The sequence below is a fragment of the Ovis canadensis genome, chromosome 11 (assembly GCF_042477335.2).
Source record: "Ovis canadensis isolate MfBH-ARS-UI-01 breed Bighorn chromosome 11, ARS-UI_OviCan_v2, whole genome shotgun sequence".
NCBI classification, from domain to species: Eukaryota; Metazoa; Chordata; class Mammalia; order Artiodactyla; family Bovidae; genus Ovis; species Ovis canadensis.
The window spans coordinates 18480733-18502300 of NC_091255.1; the positions used below are offsets into that span (position 1 = coordinate 18480733).

General features: G+C 40.1%; 2 protein-coding genes across 7 annotated transcripts in view; one reads left to right on the forward strand and one right to left on the reverse strand.

Moving 5' to 3' along the window:
* The window catches only part of SKA2 (spindle and kinetochore associated complex subunit 2), a 30041-nt gene extending 24327 nt beyond the window's left edge, over window positions 1-5714 (reverse strand). Inside the window, exon 1 of one of the 5 annotated variants that reach the window (XM_069602636.1) lies at window positions 5397-5714. In XM_069602636.1, the coding sequence (XP_069458737.1) occupies window positions 5397-5429 (33 nt within the window). In that variant the 5' untranslated portion in view covers window positions 5430-5714. The remainder of the gene's footprint in view (window positions 1-5396) is intronic. The other 4 variants (XM_069602635.1, XM_069602637.1, XM_069602640.1 and 1 more) reach the window with 4 other exon arrangements.
* A 275-nt stretch (window positions 5715-5989) lies between these two features.
* PRR11 (proline rich 11) overlaps window positions 5990-21568 on the forward strand; it is a 32138-nt gene continuing 16559 nt past the window's right edge. The window contains exons 1-3 of one of the 2 annotated variants that reach the window (XM_069602642.1): window positions 5993-6067; window positions 6808-6893; window positions 20149-20281. In XM_069602642.1, the coding sequence (XP_069458743.1) occupies window positions 20154-20281 (128 nt within the window). In that variant the 5' untranslated portion in view covers window positions 5993-6067; window positions 6808-6893; window positions 20149-20153. Of the gene's footprint in view, window positions 6068-6807; window positions 6894-20148; window positions 20282-21568 lie in introns of both variants that reach the window. The other variant, XM_069602641.1, reaches the window with a different exon arrangement.

A 21568-nucleotide genomic window follows, 5' to 3' on the forward strand; every position in this document is an offset into this window, starting at 1 on the left:
CTGCAGGGGCACAGGTTCAGTCCCACATGCCATGCAGCATGGCCAAGACAAACAAAGCACACACTTCCACCCACTGCTCGAAGAGCCCACAAGTGACCAGCAGGAAATTAAAACCAAAGAAGAGGAAAACAGCTACACTTGAAGCCAGGTAAGGTAATTCAGAAAGGGATTTTATAAATAAAATTTAGAATAAAGTGGTTTCATGTGAGCAATCGTGTTCTTCATTCCCTACAAATAATGTCCTTGTGTTCATTCCTAACATCTCAGTATCTTTCTTTCCTGTTATCTATTCTCCTAGCCATCTTTTAAGGATATTTGCCTAACAAACAGCTTAATTTTTTTCTGAAAGTCAATGTATTTACAACACACATTATATAATTACTATTCTTGTTCTACTTTTAAGATACAGAACACCAATAGAAATCACACTAGGCTATAAAAGAAATTAAGTAAGACCTGTATCAGAAGGGTATCAGAAGAATGTTCATGTATCAGAAGATTCAATATTGTTAAGACAGCGAGAAAGCAAATAGATAAAATTAAAGGAATTCTGTATTAATACAAAGACAAAACTCAATTTAAAAATAGACAAAAGATTTTAACACATATTCACTAAAGATATACCAACTTTGAATAAGCACATGAAAAGATGTTCAACATCATTAAGGAAATGCAAATTAGGACTACGGTGAGTTACCACTACACACTTACTAGAACGGCTAAAATGAAGGCTGACAATATTAACTAAATGTTTGTGAGGATTCGGAGAAACTAGAACCCTAAGACAGAGCTTTGAAAAAGATTTTAGCAGTTTCTTATTAAGATCATACTTTTATGATGCTGCCCAACAGAAACAAAAACATTATGTCCATAAAAGACTTGTATTACAATGTTTAAACAACTTTATTCATAATAGGCAAATTCTGGAAATAAAATCACGGGCATAATCTGGTGAACAGATAAATAATTTCTGATATTCTAAACAACAGAATGCTACTCATCAATAAAAATGGTGCAACTACTAATACATACATACAATGTGGGTGAATCTTAAAAGCATTATGCTAAGTGCAAAAAGCCAGACACAAAAGACTTGACGCTTTGTGTATATAATTTCATTTTTATGAACTTCTAGGAAAGACAAAACTGGAGATTGGTGGTTGCCAGAGAGTTTGGGAGGAGGTTTATTGCAAAGGGTTATAAGAGTAATTTTTATGGCATATCATAACTGTGGTGGTGGTTACATGACTATACATGTGTCAAAACTCATCAAACTGTACAACTAGAACTGTTGAGTTTTACTCTATGTAATTATATCTCAAACTGATTACAAAAAAAGAAGTGATAGATTCACATTTTATTGTATCTCACAATTACAAAAAGAACCTTAAAACATGCATTCTAAAGTTTTAAACTCAAGCATTTATTAAACAATACACAAAATTAACACCAATTAAGATGAGGCAGGTTACCAGAGGAAATATACAACGGAGATTGTTTTCATCACTTTCTAATTCACCTTCAAACTCAATAAAACCTGAGACTAGGCAGAGCCTATCCAAATCTATAGCAGAAAGAATCAAATAACAAAGTACTACGTGTTTAGACAAGTCATAATGACATTAGCTATAAAATGTATTTTCTCGATGTGGTTCATAATGCATTACAGTGGTGAATTTTTAATTATTTGAAAATTTATTTTTTCAAATTATTACTTTCTAAAACATATACTCTTGGTAATAAAGTTACAGTTTTCAGCAACACAGGTTGTGGTAAATTACTCACAGACACTGAAGAAAGATGTAAGGCAAGAATCAAAATTCTGGTGTATGTTCTGCTTTCAGATGCTTTGACAATACTATTGCACTGCTAGCTGTAAAGTACAGTAGTGCAATAAAGTCAGAGCATTCGTTAGCAGTAATAGGTAGGAAAGACATAAAAGCATCTTGCATCAGTTGAAGCTTCAGTGTGAGAAGAATACAAAGAAGGGCTGCCACTTGGGACAGAAGATATCTAAAACCTAAGAACATTTATATCAATGTCAAAAAAAAAAAAGACTAGGATTTAAATATCAAAGTGGTATTTTTTTTACAACTAACCTATGATTAATACTCAAACTGAAACATGCGCAGATATAGAAAGGGATTTTGTAAATAAGTCATAAGCTGTGTAAGTTATTAACATGAGTATTGTTAATACCTTAGAACTGGTATTAACAGAACAGCTTATAGTTACTACTAAGGCAAAGTTGTGAAAATATTTCTGTTCTGCTGAGAGGTGCTGGTTAGTGCCCCCATAGCAACTGACTGATGAACTGTCACATGAAACAATAAGATTACCAAAGAAAACAAATGAAAAGTAAAATAAGTTTCCCAATTTCTATAAACCCAATCTATCTCTCTGGAATCTAAACTACAATACAAAAAGCATTTGCCTATCTCAAGAGTTTACAGACTTTCAGGAAATCATTATGTCATAAACAGGATACTATTAGCACTACTTAACCGAATGCTATGAAAGGGAATTTTAACATTTCAGTAAACCCCTGAAACATCTTAAATATAAAATTTCCTTCAAGCTGATAAAAATCAAAGAGAAAATAGTAATGGGAGGAGAAGACTCTTGAGATTCAAGAATCAGATTTCCTTGTATTCAAGCCAATTAACATCCTAACCTTTAAAATGGTAAGAAACCATTCTGAAGTCAGATGTCCACCCAGAAATAGAATAATATCATAGTATTATAATACCTTTTGTGCATAATCACTAGCCTTATCACAAAAGAAGGACACTAGACAAATAACACTAAAGCAAAAAGTGAAGGGAAGAAAGTTAGAGAACAAAGATTACCCTACAATGAGCTTATTCCTCCATTAATAATGAGGATTGATGCAAAAACACTTTCCATTATTTTTAACCAACCTTCCCTTAAGTGATCCAGGTCAGCTACTTGCTTGGATAAGCCTAAGAAAGGAACATAAATTCAGGACAACTGGAACATGAGTGTCTTGACCTCAAATCCTAGGTCACATATCTCAGATATTAGAGTATTTCAACTCTGCTAGCCAAGTATCAGGCTTTTAAAAAAGGTATTTAAAAACAAATGTTTAATTTCCTGAATCAGGAGTTAAAACCCCTGGGGGGAAAAAAAAAGATGAGGATATTTGTCTTAAAAACGTAAGTACTTCTTTTTCAAAGTTAGATAATATGTATTCTATTTCATTTATTAAATATTCAACATTGATTCCTCAACAAATACATTATAAAACCAAAAATCAGAGGATTGCACAGGAAATCATTTACCTTTGGAATCTTAGAAAATAAACCATTCACAGATAAAACATTTTTTTCTAAAAGCACATGGCAAATCTAAAGATGAGCTATCCTATTTTATAGTACCCAATCAATACAAAGCAATAATAATACAACTGTAATAGTTCAAACACAATTTTTAAACAATTTTGTTTCCGTGATTATGGAAACAAAGAATTTGAACAGCAAAAAAAGTTATGACTCAGTTAAAAGGAATTCAAGAAGACTTGCTTTCTTCTCTTTCTCTCATAAAAAGAACTTTAAAAAACTACCTCATCATTCAAACATCTTAAAGTTTAAATTAAGAGTCTGGCTACCTCATAGTTTTCTAAAACCTATTTTTTTTCAAGATGTACACATCATTGTTTTCCCCTTAAAATAAAATGTGTTCAATCTAAACCATGTCCTGTGAGACTATTGACTCCAATGCAAAGTCAGAAAAGACTTCATTGGTACCTCAGAATTAAAAGCCAACTTGAAGGGGAAAAAAAACTGTTAAAAGCACAATTAGTATCATCTAGCTCCTTACAATTAGGCAGAAATATCCGTCTGGAGGTAGGAATTCATAATGGAGGAAAAACCTAGGATTTTTTTAAAAGACGGTTAACAATAACAAACTTTTAACTAAAAGTTCGTTTATTACAGATTTTGAAAGCTGCATTAAATTCTACCTTCTTTGCTGCCAGTTCTCGCCTTCCCAATTTCCATACACACCCCACAAAGAAAATCGAAATTGAAAACGTTAGAAGCAACTGAAAGCAAATCAAAGTCGGTTTTGTATTAATATATTAGAGGCACTTCAATTCATTAATACATCAGAAGAAAACGAAAATAAGATCTATCAAGGTCTCTCATTTTCTGGAGGTGGGAATGGGGGTGAGGATCGTACAGTTTTTCTTAAAAGACCACTACATGTTGCGGATATTAAGGAGACCCAAGGTTGAGCTCGGGGAGGGTAGCACAGGTACAAACGATACTTTAGGATAACGCCAGGGAATGGCAGGGAGAAGAGGAGCGGATTGTGATGGAGATTTTGGCTTTTTTACTTAACCTTGTTATTTTTAACAACAACAACAACAACAAAAAACGAACAGGAGATCAATCAATGCTGGGTGCGTCCTCCAAATTCCACATTTTAAAGGAAACCAGCCCAATCCGAACACTCGTAATGCAGTGGCGGGTGGAGGGTTGGGGGGTAGGCAGAACAAGGGAACTAAGGAAAAAGCGCGGGCGATCTAGCCACTAGTCAACGAATGGGAGGGAGAGAATAAATAGGACAAGAGAGGGAAGGAGCCAAAAGAAAAAACTAGGACAAGCCCTCCAGTTTGGCGCCCTCGAACAAGCCTAGCAGCAGCGGGAGTCCTTTCCAATTATTCGCCCCCGCCCCCTACACTCACAATGAATGAAGCTAGGCAACTCCAGAGCACTGGTGCAATCCACATCCCAATCCCGCCCGCGTTCCAGCAAAGGAACTCGTGGTTCAGATTCCCAAGGCTCACACCTCTCCCCCACCGAAGGGCCAAACTGGTCTAGGAGCTTCTTCAGCCGCCAAGAAGTTGTGCACGCGAGTAGAGCATCCTTTCTCAGACTTGTTCAGCCTGCTCCGGGCTGAACGTGAACGCTTCAGCCGTAAAGAGATTTCTCTCCGCCCCTCTCGGTGTATTTCCCACCCCACCCTCTATCCCCGCTTTCTCGGAGGGTGAACGACCTCTCCCCTTCTAGGGGCGTTTAGAGACCATTTCTGTCAGGTCTTTTCGGTGGAAATACACAGAACGCTGTCTGCATCAACCACAGCTCCTCGAGGGGCGCAAAGCTGAGGGCAAGCAAAAAGGAATTCCAAAGGCCCCGCACCCTCAGCATCTCCCGCCATTTCCCTCACGAGTTTCCCGGATGTAACCCCTTCCCTCGCGGCGGTTAAAAAGAGACCAGGCGGCGGCGACTCCCTTTGGTGCAGGAGGAGGGAGCTCGAGCCCTAGTCCAGCCTCCTCCGCCTAGGGTTTCCGGCGACTCCAAATCGCGTTCCAACTTGGAGGCCATCGGGGAAAAAATAAACGGCCCAGTAGACCTCCTTCACTTCACACTCACCATCAGTTCCAGCTTATCGACCTCCGCCTCCATGTTGAATAGTTGACATTCCTCAGACCGCGGCGGCGCTTAAGCCGCAAACCGTACCAGCACTGAGGGTCCCTATTGGACAGCTGTCATTCAACGTCTCGTTCTGATTGGTCCGCCCGCTTCACCGGCGCCCGCCCATTGGAGGCTGGGAAACGCCCCTCCGCATGAAACACCTTTTCCTGTTGGGCAAGAACACAAAACGCCGCAGGAGGATTGGCTCCTACATCTTTTTTTTTCCCATTGGCTGCAGCCGTATCTCGGCATTTAATTTCACAGCGAGGGTTCTGCAGAGGAGAGCTTGCGATTGGTGCAGTCGGAAGAAGAGCCAACCAATTACACCAAAGCTTCCACAAACAGCAAAGGGGACGTGACACGCCTTTTCTCTGACTTCCCCTCCACTTCGCTCCCGCCTTCCCCTTATTCATACGAGAAGCGCCTCATTCCTGATTGGCCCAAGCTTCGTGATGCTTCAGCCAATCACAAGCCAGACTGTGCTCCCGGCACTAAATAGAGAGCGAATGGGGGAAAGACCAAGGTTACGATTGGTCCCTCCGCGATATGGTTTTAATTTTGAATTTTCCTTTATGGCAAGGGAGAGGCCACTGAGGTGACTCCATCGTATCCCCGGACTCTTAAGACTAGTAAGTGCAGGGTTGTCTTCCTACGTTACCTGGGCTCGCTTCTCTTGTAGCTAGATCTGTTGCTGCTGGCGTTCGTAACGGTTTGCAGAGGTGGGAACTTTGGCTGGACTCAGAGAGGAGATGAATTGGAAAAGCGGAGGGTTAAGGCTGGGTAAGAGGTGCTCCACCTGGCTCGGCTCTAATCATAATTATATTTAATTAACGCTCTGCAAAAATATGTTTTGGAGCAAAGTATCCGCCTTCCTTTTCCACATGCCTGTGCATGTATTTGCTGCTCAAAATGTAGTTCGCGGACCAACTGCATGGGCATCACTTGGGTTCTTATTTAAAATGCAGATTATCTGGCTCCGCCCAGACCTACTGAATCAGAATATACATTTTAACAAGACCCCTGATTCCTATGCACTTTGAGAAAGTACATTTTTTGACAAGGAATGATACGGTGTTCCTCGATGTAGTCTTAATATCGCCCTATGTTCTGTGAGAGTATCGGCTTTAAAAGTGTATCCTGTTTTCTATGTGCCTAGTAATGTGCGGGCTAAGCTTTAGGGAGCCTCACCCTCTTTAGAAAAACAAGACTGGAGCTAACAAATAGCAATGCTGCACAACATAAATAAGCAAGTACCAAAAATAGCCCTGTGGATTCTCAAGAGGAATCAATTGAACTGATAATGGAAAGTGATTGACTAAAAGTTGTTTATGGGAGTGTAAACACATTTTTCCTTTAAAATGTGTTTTAGGAAGATGTTAAAGAAACGCAATTGTCATTTTTAAACCGAACGAAGGGTTCCTATGTCTGCAGCGCAGAAAGCCAAACTCTGACTGGGTGAGTTTTCCGCAAAGTAAAGGTTTTATTGTAGGGAGCCAAGCATGGAAGTGGGAGACAAGTCTCAGGTTCACTCCAACTCGGTCTCTGAGTTGTGGGTTTTTAAAGGGGAAGAACAAAGGAGCTGAGATTAATCATCTTAATTGTCTGCACTCTAGGGGTCTTTAGTCGCCTGTGGTCCCTGGGGTCTGTATCAATACAATCTGTAAAAGTCATTTTACCTTGGAAGATAATTCAGAACAGCAGATGAACAGTGGTGTTTATCTGAAAAGTTGTGCCCCCAGGAACCTGACTTTAATTACTTATTTTTGGGCTAGACCAAAAGAGAAACAAGAAAAAGAACGAAAAACCAGACATTCGTTTTCATTATAAATTAGACATAGTACTTTATTTCCATTTCTGTTGCTGCCATGCTTTAAAAGTACCCCCAGACCAGAAGCATTCTTTTGTATCACAGGGTGGAGTTTTAATAGCAGTGCCTGCTCTTGTGGCAGAGAAGGCAATGGCAACCCACTCCAGTATTCTTGCCTGGAAAATCCCAGGGTCAATAGAGCCTGGTGGGCTGCCATCTGTGGGGTCGCACAGAGTCGGACATGACTGAAGCGACTTAGCAGCAGCAGCAGCAGCTCTTGTGGAAGAGAGTAATTCTCTCTCTACTATTGATTCCATCTTTGTACTGGAAATACTTTTGGACCCATCTTTTAACCATATGAAGGTGGTATGATTTGAAGAACTAAAAAACTCCTTCACCAAGAGATTTTTCAGAATTGTATTAAAGTATATTCTTTTTTTTTTTTTTTTTTTTTTGGCTGGTGGCTAACAGTGGATGCTTGATACACCATAATGTAATTTTATTTTATTATTATTTTTTTAACTTTATTTTACTTTACAATACTGTATTGGTTTTGCCATACATCAACATGAATCCACCACGGGTGTACATGAGTTCCCAATCCTGAATCCCCCTCCCACCTCCCTCTCCATACCATCTCTCTGGGTCATCCCAGTGCACCAGCCCCAAGCATCCTGTATCCTGTATATATACTAACACATATATATGGAATTTAACAAAGATGGTAACGATAACCCTGTATGTGAGACAGCAAAAGAGACACAGATGTATAGAACAGACTTTTGGACTCTGGGAGAGGGAGAGGGTGGGATGATTTGGGAGAATGGCATTGAAACATGTATAATATCATGTAAGAAACTAATCGCCAGTCTAGGTTCGATGCAGGATAAAGTATATTCTTAATCAAAATAGAGAACACTTGCTAGATAACACTTAGCGGGAATGATTTCTTCCATTCATTTATTGAATGAAACATTACTTAATGCCTGCTATACTTTAAATCCTGAGGAAAGAGATGAATAAAATTTATCCTACCCTTGAAATATCTCACAGTCCAGTGGGGTGACAAACGTGTAAGCAAAAACTACAATGCTGCTAAGTCACTTCAGTCGTGTCCGACTCTGTGCGACCCCATACACGGCAGCCCACCAGCCTCCCCCCGTCCCTGGGATTCTCCAGGCAAGAACACTGGAGGGGATTGCCATTTCCTTCTCCAATGCATGAAAGTGAAAAGTGAAAGTGAAGTCGCTCAGTCGTGTCCGACCCTCAGAGACTCCATGGACTGCAGCCTTAAAGGCTCCTCCGTCCATGTGATTTTCCAGACAAGAGTACTGGAGTTGGGTAATTGTCACAATCAGTTCAGTTCAGTTCAGTTCAGTCGCTCAGTCGTGTCCAACTCTGCAACCCCATGAATCGCAGCACGCCAGGCCTCCCTGTCCATCACCAACTCCCGGAGTTCACTCAGACTCACGTCCATCATGTCAGTGATGCCATCCAGCCATCTCATCCTCTGTCGTCCCCTTCTCCTCCTGCCCCCAATCCCTCCCAGCATCAGAGTCTTTTCCAATGAGTCAACTCTTCACATGAGGTGGCCAAACTACTAGAGTTTCAGCTTTAGCATCATTCCCTCCAAAGGAATCCCAGGGCTGATCTCCTTCAGAATGGACTGGTTGGATCTCCTTGCAGTCCAAGGGACTCTCAAGAATCTTCTCCAACACCACAGTTCAAAAGCATCAATTCTTTGGCGCTCAGCTTTCTTCAACAGTCCAACTCACATCCATACGTGACCACTGGGAAAACCATAGCCCAGACTAGACGGACCTTTGTTGGCAAAGTAATGTCTCTGCTTTTGAGTATGCTATCTAGGTTGGTCATAACTTTTCTTCCAAGGAGTAAGCGTCTTAATTTCATGGCTGCAGTCACCATCTGCAGTGATTCTGGAGCCCCCAAAAATAAAGTCTGACACTGTTTCCACTGTTTCCCCATCTATCTCCCTTGAAGTGATGGCACCAGATGCCATGATCTTTATTTTATGAATGTTGAGGTTTAAGCCAACTTTTTCACTCTCCTCTTTCACTTTCATCAAGAGGCTTTTTAGTTCCTCTTCACTTTCTGCCATAAGGGTGGTGTCATCTGCATATCTGAGGTTGTTGGTATTTCTCCTGGAAATCTTGATTCCAGCTTGTGCTTCTTCCAGCCCAGCATTTCTCATGATGTACTCTGCATAGAAGTTAAATAAGCAGGGTGACAATATACAGCCTTGACGTACTCCTTTTCCTATTTGGAACCAGTCTGTTGTTCCATGTCCAGTTCTAACTGTTGCTTCCTGACCTGCATATAGGTTTCTCAAGAGGCAGGTCGGGTGGTCTGGTATTTTCATCTCTTTCAGAATTGTCCACAGTTTATTGTGATCCACACAGTCAAAGGCTTTGGCATAGTCAAGAAAGCAGAAATAGATGTTTTTCTGGAACTCTCTTGCTTTTTCCATGATCCAGCGGATGTTGGCAATTTGATCTCTGGTTCCTCTGCCTTTCCTAAAACCAGCTTGAACATCAGGGAGTTCACGGTTCACATATTGCTGAAGTCTGGCTTGGAGAATTTTGAGCATTACTTTACTAGCATGTGAGATGAGTGCAATTGTGCGGTAGTTTGAGCATTCTTTGGCATTGCCTTTCTTTGGGAAATGTCACAATAAGGGTGTGTGAAAAGGAGTGCTATGGAGGCACAGAAGAGGTGATGTAAACATATAGTAAACATTCCATAAGGGCAAGAAATGTTGGTCTTCTTCACAATTGTATCCCCTACCTACCACAGTGCCTATGGATCATAAACAGTCATATATCATGCACCTAGATACACCAACTGTTATTTTTCTGTATAGGGGTGTGTGTGTAATATAATATATAAGAGTTACATAAATTATATATAAATACATGGTTAGATGGGGCTTCACAGGTGGCACTAGTGGTAAAGAACCCGCCTGCCAATGCAGGAGACATAAGAGAAGCAGGCTTGACCCCTGGGTCAGGAAGATCTCCTGGAGGACGACATGGCAACCCACTGCAGTATTCTTGCCTGCAGAATCCCATGGACAGAGAAGCCTGGCAGGCTACAGTTCATAGGGTCAAAAAGAGTTGGACACAACTGAAGCGGCTTAACACACATGCATGTGGTTATATATATATATATATTCTATAGTATACATTATACATTACACATATACCCCTATAAAGAGAAATAGCTAACCAGTAACAATTGGTGAATCTGTGTGAGTGATATGAATGTTAATTATGCTATTCTTATAAATTTTCTCAAGGTTTGAAATTTTTCAAAGTTAAGAGTAGAGGAGATTCATGTTGATGTATGGCAAAACCAATACAATATTGTAAAGTAAAAAAAAAAAATTTTTAATAAAAAGAAAAGAGTAGAGGAGGGCTTCCCAGGTGGCTCAGTGGTAAAGAATCCACCTGCCAATGCAGGAGACATGGGTTCAATCTCTAATTGGAAAGAACCCACGTGCAAAGGAGCAGCTGAGTCCATGCACCACAGCTGTTCAGCCTGTGCTCCAGAGCCCGGGAGCAGCAACTACTGAGCCCTGTGCTGCAACTACTGAAGCCCATGTGCCTAGAACCTACGCTCTGCAACAAGAGAAGCCACCACAATGAGAAGCCCTCACACTCAACTCAAGAGTAGCCTCCGCTCTCTGTAACTAGAGAAAATCCTATGCAGCAACAAAGACCCAGTACAAGCCAAAAAAAAAAAGAGTAGGGGAAAATAGACTATATCAAAAGACAAAAACAAGGGGGAGCCCAGGGGAGAATAGTGACGTCAACTGAAGACAGAAGACAGAAAGGGGAGTGATGCTAAGGAGAAGAGACCGGATGACTTAGAGAAATATTTCTGATTCGTGTATATGAGTACTTTTTTAATTTAGTCTATTCTACAATGGAATATTCTTATTTCCTCACTTTTTTTTTTTTATCATGTTGTGGTACAGGCTGTTTTGGTTTTTTTTTTAATTGGCCTTAAATTCTTTTCAAAGCAAAGTAAGTAAAATGGAAGTGTATTTTTCAGTTTACAAAAATAAGAAAAATGCTTTGAGTCATCAGGAAAGAATGAGTTTCTATCTAGTGTTACCAGTTGGAATCCCACCTAATCTATCAAAAAGAATTTGTAAGTCTCATTACACTTTTGGAAAGGGGACAGTACATGTCTCATCTAGATAAAGATTGCTATATATGCTATTAATTGAACAGTTATCCTCTACAGAGTATCTAAAGCTTTTAGTAAAGCAATGATGGTAAAAGAAACCTTAGCTTGCTGAATCCTCCGTCCTATGTGTGGTGAGAATTCATTATCTTTTAATTTTGGAAAAGCTATGATGATTTTTTAATACAATGTTAATCTAGAAAATATCTCAGACTGCATCTTTCTATCCTGACAGATAAGACATATTCTTTTCATTCTCTACTTGTGTCAATTACTATATTTAATTAGAAGGCTATTAGATAGTAATAATGACCCAGGGCCCAGGACACACACATACGGAAGAGATAAGAGAAAATATTATTTCATTCCTAGATTTTTTTTTTCCATCAAAAAATATTTTCCCAAATGATATACATTGGAATGTGTAGAATTCTTTAGAAATCTGAATGCAGAGGCACTGGAACAACCACCAGGAAATGGCTAGAAAGAGATGACCCACTTTCAGAAGGGTGGTATTTTTCCAGCTAATAGTACATGGCAAAGGTAAAGTGTCCAATACTACTCCAAGGCTTATTAGAAAGAAATACACAAACAAGAAATGGTAGTCCTCTGAGTCCTCTGTCTATAATCTTGGTTCCCATTTGCCCAAAGGCAACAGTATCCACTTTTGTGATTGTTTTCTGGTGTTTACCTCCACGTTTCTAAGTAAAATGTTTATAATATTGTACTAATTCTTCCCCCCCCCCCCCCCCCGCCCAGGTTAAACTCGGTATAAATTTAGAGAATTGCTAATTGCTACTTTCTTCTGTCTTCCCAATGTAACTGTGTCATAATTTTTGGCTGTCATTTGTGTCAAGAGTGTTCTGCTTATGTGTTCCTCTAAGAGTTTCATAGTGTCCTGTGTCATAATTTTTAATTAAATAAATACTCAATGTTTATGCTATAAAATATTGTGTAACAGCTGATCATTATATATTAACTATGATTTCATTTATTTTCTTATACAACTTTTTCCTAGACATTGTTTATATGTTTATTTTTTAAGTACTTCTCAGTAACCTGGGCCAAACTTTACAGAAAAATAATAAACTCCACTCAGAATATTCAAATGTACTAGGTAATTTATCTATTTCCCTTTTTTTTTTTTTTTTCCTGCTGAAGCCCTCTGTTACACTTGCTTATTTCACTGGCTAAGTAAAGGGTCAGTAAACTAGTATTTTTATGGGTCTCATGAGCTAAAAATGGTTTTTAGAATTTGTAGTAGGTGGGAAAAAAATCAAAAGAAGAATACTTTGTGACATATGAAAACTCTACAAAATTCAAATTTCAATAGCCATAAATAACATTTATTGGATTACAGCCGTAGTCATTGTTCATGGCTGTTTTGATGCAGAATTGAGTGGCTGTAGCAGAGTTGAGTGGTTGATGGCTTGTAAAGCCTAAAATATTTATTATCTAGCCCTTCACAGGAAAGGTTCGCTGACCCCTGCCCTGGGCCCGCTGCAAAACTGTCTTCCAAGGACTTATGGTCACCATTGTCCTGGAAATTCTCATTATTATCTCACTTCTGCTCTCACACTTGACTGAAACTTTGGCCAGGTATGGGATTGTAAACATTCTGCATCAGAACCGCAGGATGGCTATTGAACTCTGATGTCATTCTATTCTCAGGCCTCTGTATCTAGGCAGTGTTTTCTCTGGAAGCTTTTAGAATATCCTCTTTATTTTTGGTGTTCTACATTGACGTGCCTCAATGTGCATCTTTATTCAAATTATGCTGGGTAATTTCAGTATAATTTCAATCTGGAAATTCAAGTCCTTCAGTTCTAGGGAATATTTTTGTATTGTTTATTTGATAAAATTCTCTCCATATTTTTCTGTTCTCATCTAAAACTTTAATCTTCAAACTGTTCTATTACATTTTTTAAATTTCTACTATTTTTAATTTTAAAAACATTTTCTTTTCCTTTTTCAAGGATGCAAGATCTCGATTCTTTTTGGGGGGCCTTGATCCTTTTTAAAATTTATTTTTAATTGATTGATGATTGCTTTACAATACTGGTTTGATATCTGTCTTATATCAACATGAATTAGCCATAGGTGTACATGTGTCCCTTCCCGCTAGGTTGTTACAGAGCCCTGGTTTGAGTTCCCTGAGTCACACAGCAAATTTTCTTGGGCTGAATATTTTACAAATGTTAGTATATAAGCTTCCATTCTACTCTCTCCATTCATCTCACCCTCTCCTTCCTTTCCCCCATCCTTGTCCATATCATTTTCTGAAGTTTTGTGTTGTGTTTTTTTTTTTAGTTTTCTTCTACTTTCTACATTCTTTCCATTTCCCTCTCTGTTCATTTTGGTCTCTGTTCTTCATATTTAAGACTCTTCCTAAAATGATTGATGATCCTTGGCTGTTATATGTCAAAGGAAGACACAAAAAAGATAGTTGGTTGGCAGCTCAAAGTACCAGATGTGGATATTGTCAAGCTACAGCCAGTTTCCCTGGAGAAGAATCTATTCTCCTCCAGGAGGAATGAGAAGTGTGGGGTTTTAAGGCCAGGAATTAAACTTGGGTGGCTTGTATTTGGGGAGCTGAGCTGAGGAAGGGAATTGAGTGTCTCACTTTTCAGTTCAGGACCATCCCCTGTCTTCTGAATAGTGACGTAGACATGACCCTACTATGCCTGGTGACCCAAATTCAGCAACTCTAACTTCTCCAGAGAATAGACTTGCCCATAAAATGAAAACCGGGACACTGCCTAGCTGCATGGACTGGAGGGAAGACGTCAAAGGCCTATCCAGTCATTAAGACTTTTAATTAATCCAATTAAGCCCAATGGCACCCCACTCCAGTACTCTTGCCTGGAAAATCCCATGGATGGAGGAGCCTGGTGGGCTGCAGTCCATGGGGTCACTGAGGGTCGGACACGACTTCACTTTCACTTTCACTTTTCACTTTTCATTCACTGGAGAAGGAAATGGCAACCCACTCTAGTGTTCTTGCCTGGAGAATCCAGGGACGGCAGAGCCTGGTGGGCTGCCGTCTATGGAGTCGCACAGAGTCGGACACAACTGAAGTGACTTAGCAGCCAAACCTCCCCAAAGGGACTTGGTGCTTTCAAGTCTGAAACTTCTCTGAGTTCTGGGATTTGTCTTGCTTCCTTTTGGCTTCTCTACCATCCAGTCAAGCCTCAGCTTTCCTCTGTTCTGCCAAGTCAGTTACCACTGTTCCATTTTCCAAGATTCTGTTCACACGTATCATCTATTATAGTATCTGTTCCTATTCTTTGTCCTATGAGTTTATGCCTTTTTTATTCCTTTACTGTCTTTTTCATGATGTTTCAGAAGGGAGTACACCTTTTCTTATAAATTTTATATAGCCAATTGAGTCCCATAAAATGCTATTACGAATTTTTTTTATAGACTTCATTTGTAACCAACCTATGGTTGCAGTCTATGAACAAGCTTAGTCCTGATAGGAATCTTGGTTAATATTTTCATTTACTCTGTGAACTAAGACAAACGTGAAACACAAAGATTTATGGTGGAACTTCCATTTCAGTAAGCAATTTCTGATAAATAATCATTTTCAAATACTGGAGTAATACTCAATTTTTCTGCCATTCAAAATGTAATGACTACAGACAAGATATACTGTTAAGTTTAATCTGACCTATTAACGTTTTTTATCACTTTTTTTACTCATTTACTTATTTATTTATTGGCCATGTTGCACAGCATGTGGGATCTTAGTTCCCTGACCAGGCGTCAAACCTATACCCCCTGCATTGGAACACAGCCTTAAACACTGGGCTGCCAGAGAAGCCCTCATCACTTTCTTAACAGTGAACAAAATAATAAATCAAGCCCTCATTTGTAGGGGTTTGTGTTTGGTTTTTTTTTTTGACCCTGAAGCTCGAGGGATCTTAGTTCCCCTACCGGGTATCAAAGCCATGCTCCCTACAGGGGAAATGTGGAATCCTAACCACTGGGCTGCCAGGGGATTCCCACATTTGTAGTGTTTTATAATAGGGATTCCCTGGTGACTCAGATGGTAAAGCATCTGCCTGCAATGCAGATGGGTTTGATCCCAGGTCAGGAAGATACCCTGGAGAAGGAAATGGCAACCCACTACAGTACTCTTGCCTAGAAAATTCCAAGGATGGAGGAACCTGGTGGGCTCGCAAAGAGTCGGACACAACTAAGTGACTTCACTTTTTACGATAACCATGGTATAAATTCTCCCAGCATGGCCAGTTTTTAAGTTTCCATTGTGAAGTCCTTGAATGTGGCATTGGGAGGAAATGAGCAGTAATATATCTAAAGCATTTTCACTATATAGATAAAATAATTTAAAAACATTAAGAGCATACATACTAGTAAAACCTTTATGAAATGCTGAGTTTTGTATACTTATAAATACCTTTTAAGATCTAAATTATCTAAAATCTAAATTACCTAATTATAAGTTTATATAATTTAAATGGTAGATTTAACAGACTTCCTAAAAATGTAACAGTAAGTACCAATCCCAGCACATCATTAAAGCACAGGTTGAGGTAGAGAGTCAATCCACCGAGTTTAACCAGAATGTCCAGCTCCTTTTAAAGTCTGTTTTCATAACTGAGGGATTGGTGAATATAGGAAAAAGGGAAGCAGGAGGCCAGTTCTCTTTGTCAGTTTGATCCCTAACAAAAGACGTCAAGGCGAGAGTGGGAACAGGAACAGAGGAGGGAGGGCTGTGAAGAGCAGCTGAAAGACAGCAAGGGGAGGTTACTATGGAAATCTCAGATCCAGGGGAATCCTAGTCAGTGAACTCTGCCTTGGATAGAGGTTTCTTCATATAATAGTCTCGGCCATGGATTTGATGAGGTTTAACTTCTTTTCTAACAACCATAAGTTTTTTGTTGCTTCCTGAGGCTTTCCTAAATATCTTCATTTCAAGTATTTTTGCTTTACGGTTTTTTTTAATCAATCTTTTAGACATCCCTTGTGTTTAACACTCCCTGTTTAGCCTTCCTTCATTACTTCAGTGAAAAGGAAAAGTGATATAATAAATGTGAAATCAGCTATCTTGAGGTATGTCTCCCAAGCCTTTAAGAACAATTAAGAAAAATGTTAATCTGAGGCCTGGCAATTAGTTAAATAAGATGCTATCAAGAATCTTTACTCCTATAACAGTTGTTGATACACACGCTGTCACATGTTGCCATGAAGGGTGGCCTCTGTGGAGCTAAAGCATTTCTTAGTCTTGAATACCCACAGTGGGGCTGGGGGAGGTTCTTTAGTCCTTGGAATCTGGGAGTTTAGCAAGCCTAGAGCTGCATACCAAGTGCTGGAGAGTTACAGGGTGAACAAATGAGGGATGAACGTGTATTTTAAAGACCAATTGTTCCTATTCAAATGTAAGTTCGAAGAGAAGGAGGCCCAGCCCTTGAGACCATTTTTAGTTCTGCTGCTTGAATAAGGACATCTTTGTTCCTCAGGTAGCAACAGCTAAAACCAGCGAAACCCTTCTTCACGTCAAGCCAGCTCTGACTTAATTTTCTTCAGAAAAGGATTTGGATTAAAATCTAAATATACTAGTTAGTGTTTATTTTTTAATTAATTTGTTGTAGTATAGTTGTTTTACAATGTTGTCTTACTGTCTGCTGTACAGCAAAGTGAATCAGCTATACATATACATAGATCCCCTCTTTTTTTGGATTTCCTTCCCATTTAGGTGACCACAGAGCCTTGAGTAGAGTTCCTTTAGAGGAACTAAAGTTCTCATTAGTTATCGGCTCTATGCATAGTAGTGTATATATGTCAATCCCAATCTCTCAATTCATCTCCCACCCCTCTTTCGCCCCTTGATATCAATATGCGGTGCTGAGAAGTCGCCTAAGCTGTATCCAACTCTATATGACCCTATGGACTGCAGCCTGCCAGGCTCCTCCGTCTGGGATTCTCCAGGCAAGGATACTGGAGTGTGTTGCCATGCCCTCCTCCAGGGGATCTTCCGACTCAGGGATTGAATCTGCATCTCCTGCACTGCAGGCAGATTCTTTACCACTGAGCCACCAGGGATAACACTCACCGATATCAATATATGAGTGTTTTAAAATAAATGTTTTGAAACACCCATATCTTAGATTTGGGATAGTTATTATTATCTTGTATATCACCTAGGACAAACATGGTCTTTGGAGACGTACAGATTTGAACTTAATGCTTTAGTGCATTCCATTGGATAAATCATTTCATCTTTCTAAGCCTTGATTTATTCGGATTTAAATGGTAACGAAAATTCTCTTACTCAGGGAAAATACCTTGCACAACAATGAAGATTCACTGAAAATTTGTATGTGAAGTTGCCTAAAAGTAAACGGGCATCCAATAAAAGGTTAATTTAGTTTTTCTTTCACTACCAACTCCACCAAGTTCCATGGATGCTCAGTAAATGTTACCAGCAAAGAAATTTACTTCCTTTTAAAAACTGACACTACCCAGCTGTTGCCTTCTTATCTTCTCTGTTATTGTTACCAAACCAAATTCAGATCCACTTGCCCAACTCAGAGCACAGCTCATCAACTGACCCTACATTGTGATGAAGGAAACTACAGTGTTCATTGCAGGATACCAAACAAGGAGAAAGGGCAGCTAATGCTCAAAAGATCTGAACTCCTCACTGGCTTTCAGGCAAGGATTTTTTTTTTTTTTGGTCTTACTGCACATGGCATGTGGGAATTCCCTGACCAGGGAACGAAACCACACACCCTGCAGTGCAAAGTCTTTAACTACTGAACATCCAGGGAAAACCCAGGCAAAGATTTGTCAAGGCAGCATTAAGGCTGAGGGTCGTAGGGTACCTGCTCAGCTGATGGACTTTCTTCTGTTTGCTTGGTGGTAAGGTAATAAGGTGATGTTTAGGTGGTAAGGTAATAAGGTGATGTTCATCACCATTTATGCTTCTCACCAGTTTGGGGTCTAAGTGCTTGTGGTCGGCATGTAGTCAGCATCTTTCACCTGGGTTGGCAGGGTGCAGGGGTGTCCTTAGTTTCTGCAAGACAACACAAAGATATGCATCAGTTGTTACATATATCCCATGAGGAAGAATTAGTTTTGTGACTGTTTTATCTCTGAACTACTGTTTAAGCTCTTATTACTTTTTTTGCTTGACTGCTTTTCCTTTGATTCTGCACTCCCTCACTTCTCTAATTAGTAGCTGTTTGAGTCTGCTCTTTGGAACTTGAGGGACATCTGGGAGACTGAAGCCTTTTTTCTACAAATGAGACAAAGGAGACAAAAAAGGCCTTTTGCATTGGGAAGGCCCTGCAAGGTCCTGCTTGATTTCATTATGAAGAAATTTACTTGACTGAGCAAAGAATAGCAAAACAAAACCAAAACAAAATTAGAGTAACATAATGCCAAAGCCAAGGTATTTTCAGAGATAGTTTAGATCTGAGTTTAACTTTTCCCCCAGTTCAGGGTGGTCTCAAATGGCCATGGGGTTGCCACAGCCTATGATGCCTTGAAGTGGGACCTCAGTTCCCTGACCAAGGACTGAACCTGGGCCGCAGCGCTCAGCCTGGCACTTGTCTGCTTTGAAGAAAGATTTCAGCAAAGAGGTGAAAAGCAGTGAGGCAAGTAACGTGCTTATTAGGAGAGAAGATACATGTAGAGAAAGCACAGGCAGGCTCAGAGAGAGAAAGTTGCACACTTTCGAGATGGATTAAATTGCTTATACAGGGTCAGTTCTTCCTGGTGTCCTCTGGCCAATCATCTTGCTTTGACTTTGAGTCCCTATTTAGTCTGGGTCAGGGCCCTCCCTTCGTTGGAAAAGACCCTGATGCTGGGAAGGATTGAGGACAGGAGAAGAGGGAGACAGAGGATGAGATGGTTGGATGGCATGACTGAGTCAATGGACATGAGTTTGAGTAAACTGCAGGAGATAGAGAAGGACAGGGATCCCCTGCCTGCTGCTGTCCATGGGGTCACAGAGTTAGATACAACTTAGGGAATGAACAACACCAGGGCCCTCCCTTGTATGCCTGTGCATCGTTTAGCCAAAATGGATTCCAGTGCAAGAGCCTCTGAGAAGTTACAAATTTGGATTTAGTGCTTTACTGCATTACAGAACATAATATGGTCTGGCTCCCCTTCCCCTGAGGGTCTTTTCTGCACATGCATAGCTTAGGAGCCTCCTAGACCTCAAGAATGAGAAATATGTGGTCTCTGTCTTTTATCTAAACAGGACTCAACTCTTTCTTGCTCTTGCCATTATCTTTATCTTGAAACATCTGTCAGGACTTCCTGGTGATCCAGTGGTTGAGAATCTGTCTTCTAATGCAAGGCACGCAGGTTCAGTCCCTGGTTGGGGAACTAAGATCTCACAAGCTGCAGGGCAACTAAGCCTGCTTGCTGCAAATAGAGAAGCCCCCGTGTGCCGCAACAAACACCCAGTGCAGCCAAAAAGGAAAGAAAAGTAATGTCTGTCTACCGGGGGCAGAGTCCAGCTGCTCAGCCTAGGGTCCCTCTATCTCCTGCTTCAGGCGCACTTCTGGGTTGCTGGTGGTGACCGGTTTGCTAACCACGATGATGGCTACAAGGATGTGTTCATTTTGTGATAATGCGTTGACCTATACAGTCAAAAATTATATTTTTTTCTGTGTATTATTCTTCAATTAAAAAATGTAAATATTTTCTCTACAGAAATCATGCCCAAATTCAAACAGCGAAGAAGAAAGCTAAAAGCCAAAGCGAAAAGATTATTCAAAAGAAAAGAAGCCTCTCACTTCCAATCTAAGCTAGATACACCTCCTCCTCCGCCACCCTCACCAGAAAGGTAAGGCATAATGTGGAACAGAGAAAATGTTAAAAATCTGATCAGTTTGGGAGCAAGTCACCAGATGTATCAATGAAAAATACAGAACGCCACTTAATTTGAATTTCAGATAACCAATGAATGATTTTTTTTTGTATTATCCCTGCAACATTTGAAATACACTAAAAAAATTATTTTTTAGTACTTGTTCATTTTTTATCTGAAATTAAATTTTAGCTGAGCATCCTGATTTTCATGTGGCAACCATAGTTTAAGAGTTCAAATGAGGGACTACCCCAGTGGCCCAGTGGCTAGGATTCCAGGGGCCTAGATTCAATCCCTGTTCTGGGAACTAGATCCCACATGCGGCAACTGAGTTCACAGTCCGCAAATAACCTACAAATCGTGATGAAGAGGGAAGATCCTGTGTGCTGCAGCTAAGACGTGGTGCAGCCAAATAAATAAAAATTAATTTTTTTTTAGAAAAAGAGTTCAAACGAAGTAAAACATCTCAAGGAATTGTGTTTGAGGTTTTATTGTTGTTCTGTTGCTAAGTCCTTCACTATCTTCCGGAGTCTGCCCAAACTGATGTCCACTGAGTAGGTAGGTGATGCCATCCAACCGTCTCATCCTCTGTCGTCCCCTTCTCCTCCTGCCCTCAATCTTTCCCATCATCAGGGTCTTTTCTAATGAGCTGGCTCTTCGCACAGTAACTATTTTCTACTTTCCTACTCAGTTGTATAAATCTGGTAACTAAGTGATGAAAGAGGGGTATACAGCTGGAACTTAAACCTTCATTTTGGTAAAGTTCAGTCATTTATTCTCTGGGACTCAGGGCTTAAATATGTTATTAAAAGAGACTCTGAGGTCTAAGAACTCTAGGGTGGTAGTTTTCACAATAACATACTTTACACATTTTGTTTTTAAAGGTCTCTTTGCAGAAAAAAATTTGAAACAAACAGACAAAAAATCAGTAAGCATGATAACATCCTTGACTCCTCTCTCTCCTGAATGTTGCAAAAGTCCCCCAGCTGGCCTTCCTATTCTGCCCTTGCCCCCTTTGCAGTGTATTTCAACACAGCATTCAAAGTGAGCCTACTAAAATCATGTCATGTTGGTCTTCTACAGTGAAAGTTCTTTGTATAATCCACAAAGCCTTTATGGTCTGCTTCACATTATCCATTAATCCTCTTCCCTCCTTCTTTCTACCCTAGTCCAGCCTCCTTGCTACTCCTCAAACACCTCAGACAGGCACCCACCCCAGGGCCTTTGTACCTACTGTTACCCTTGTCTGGAATGTTCTTTTCC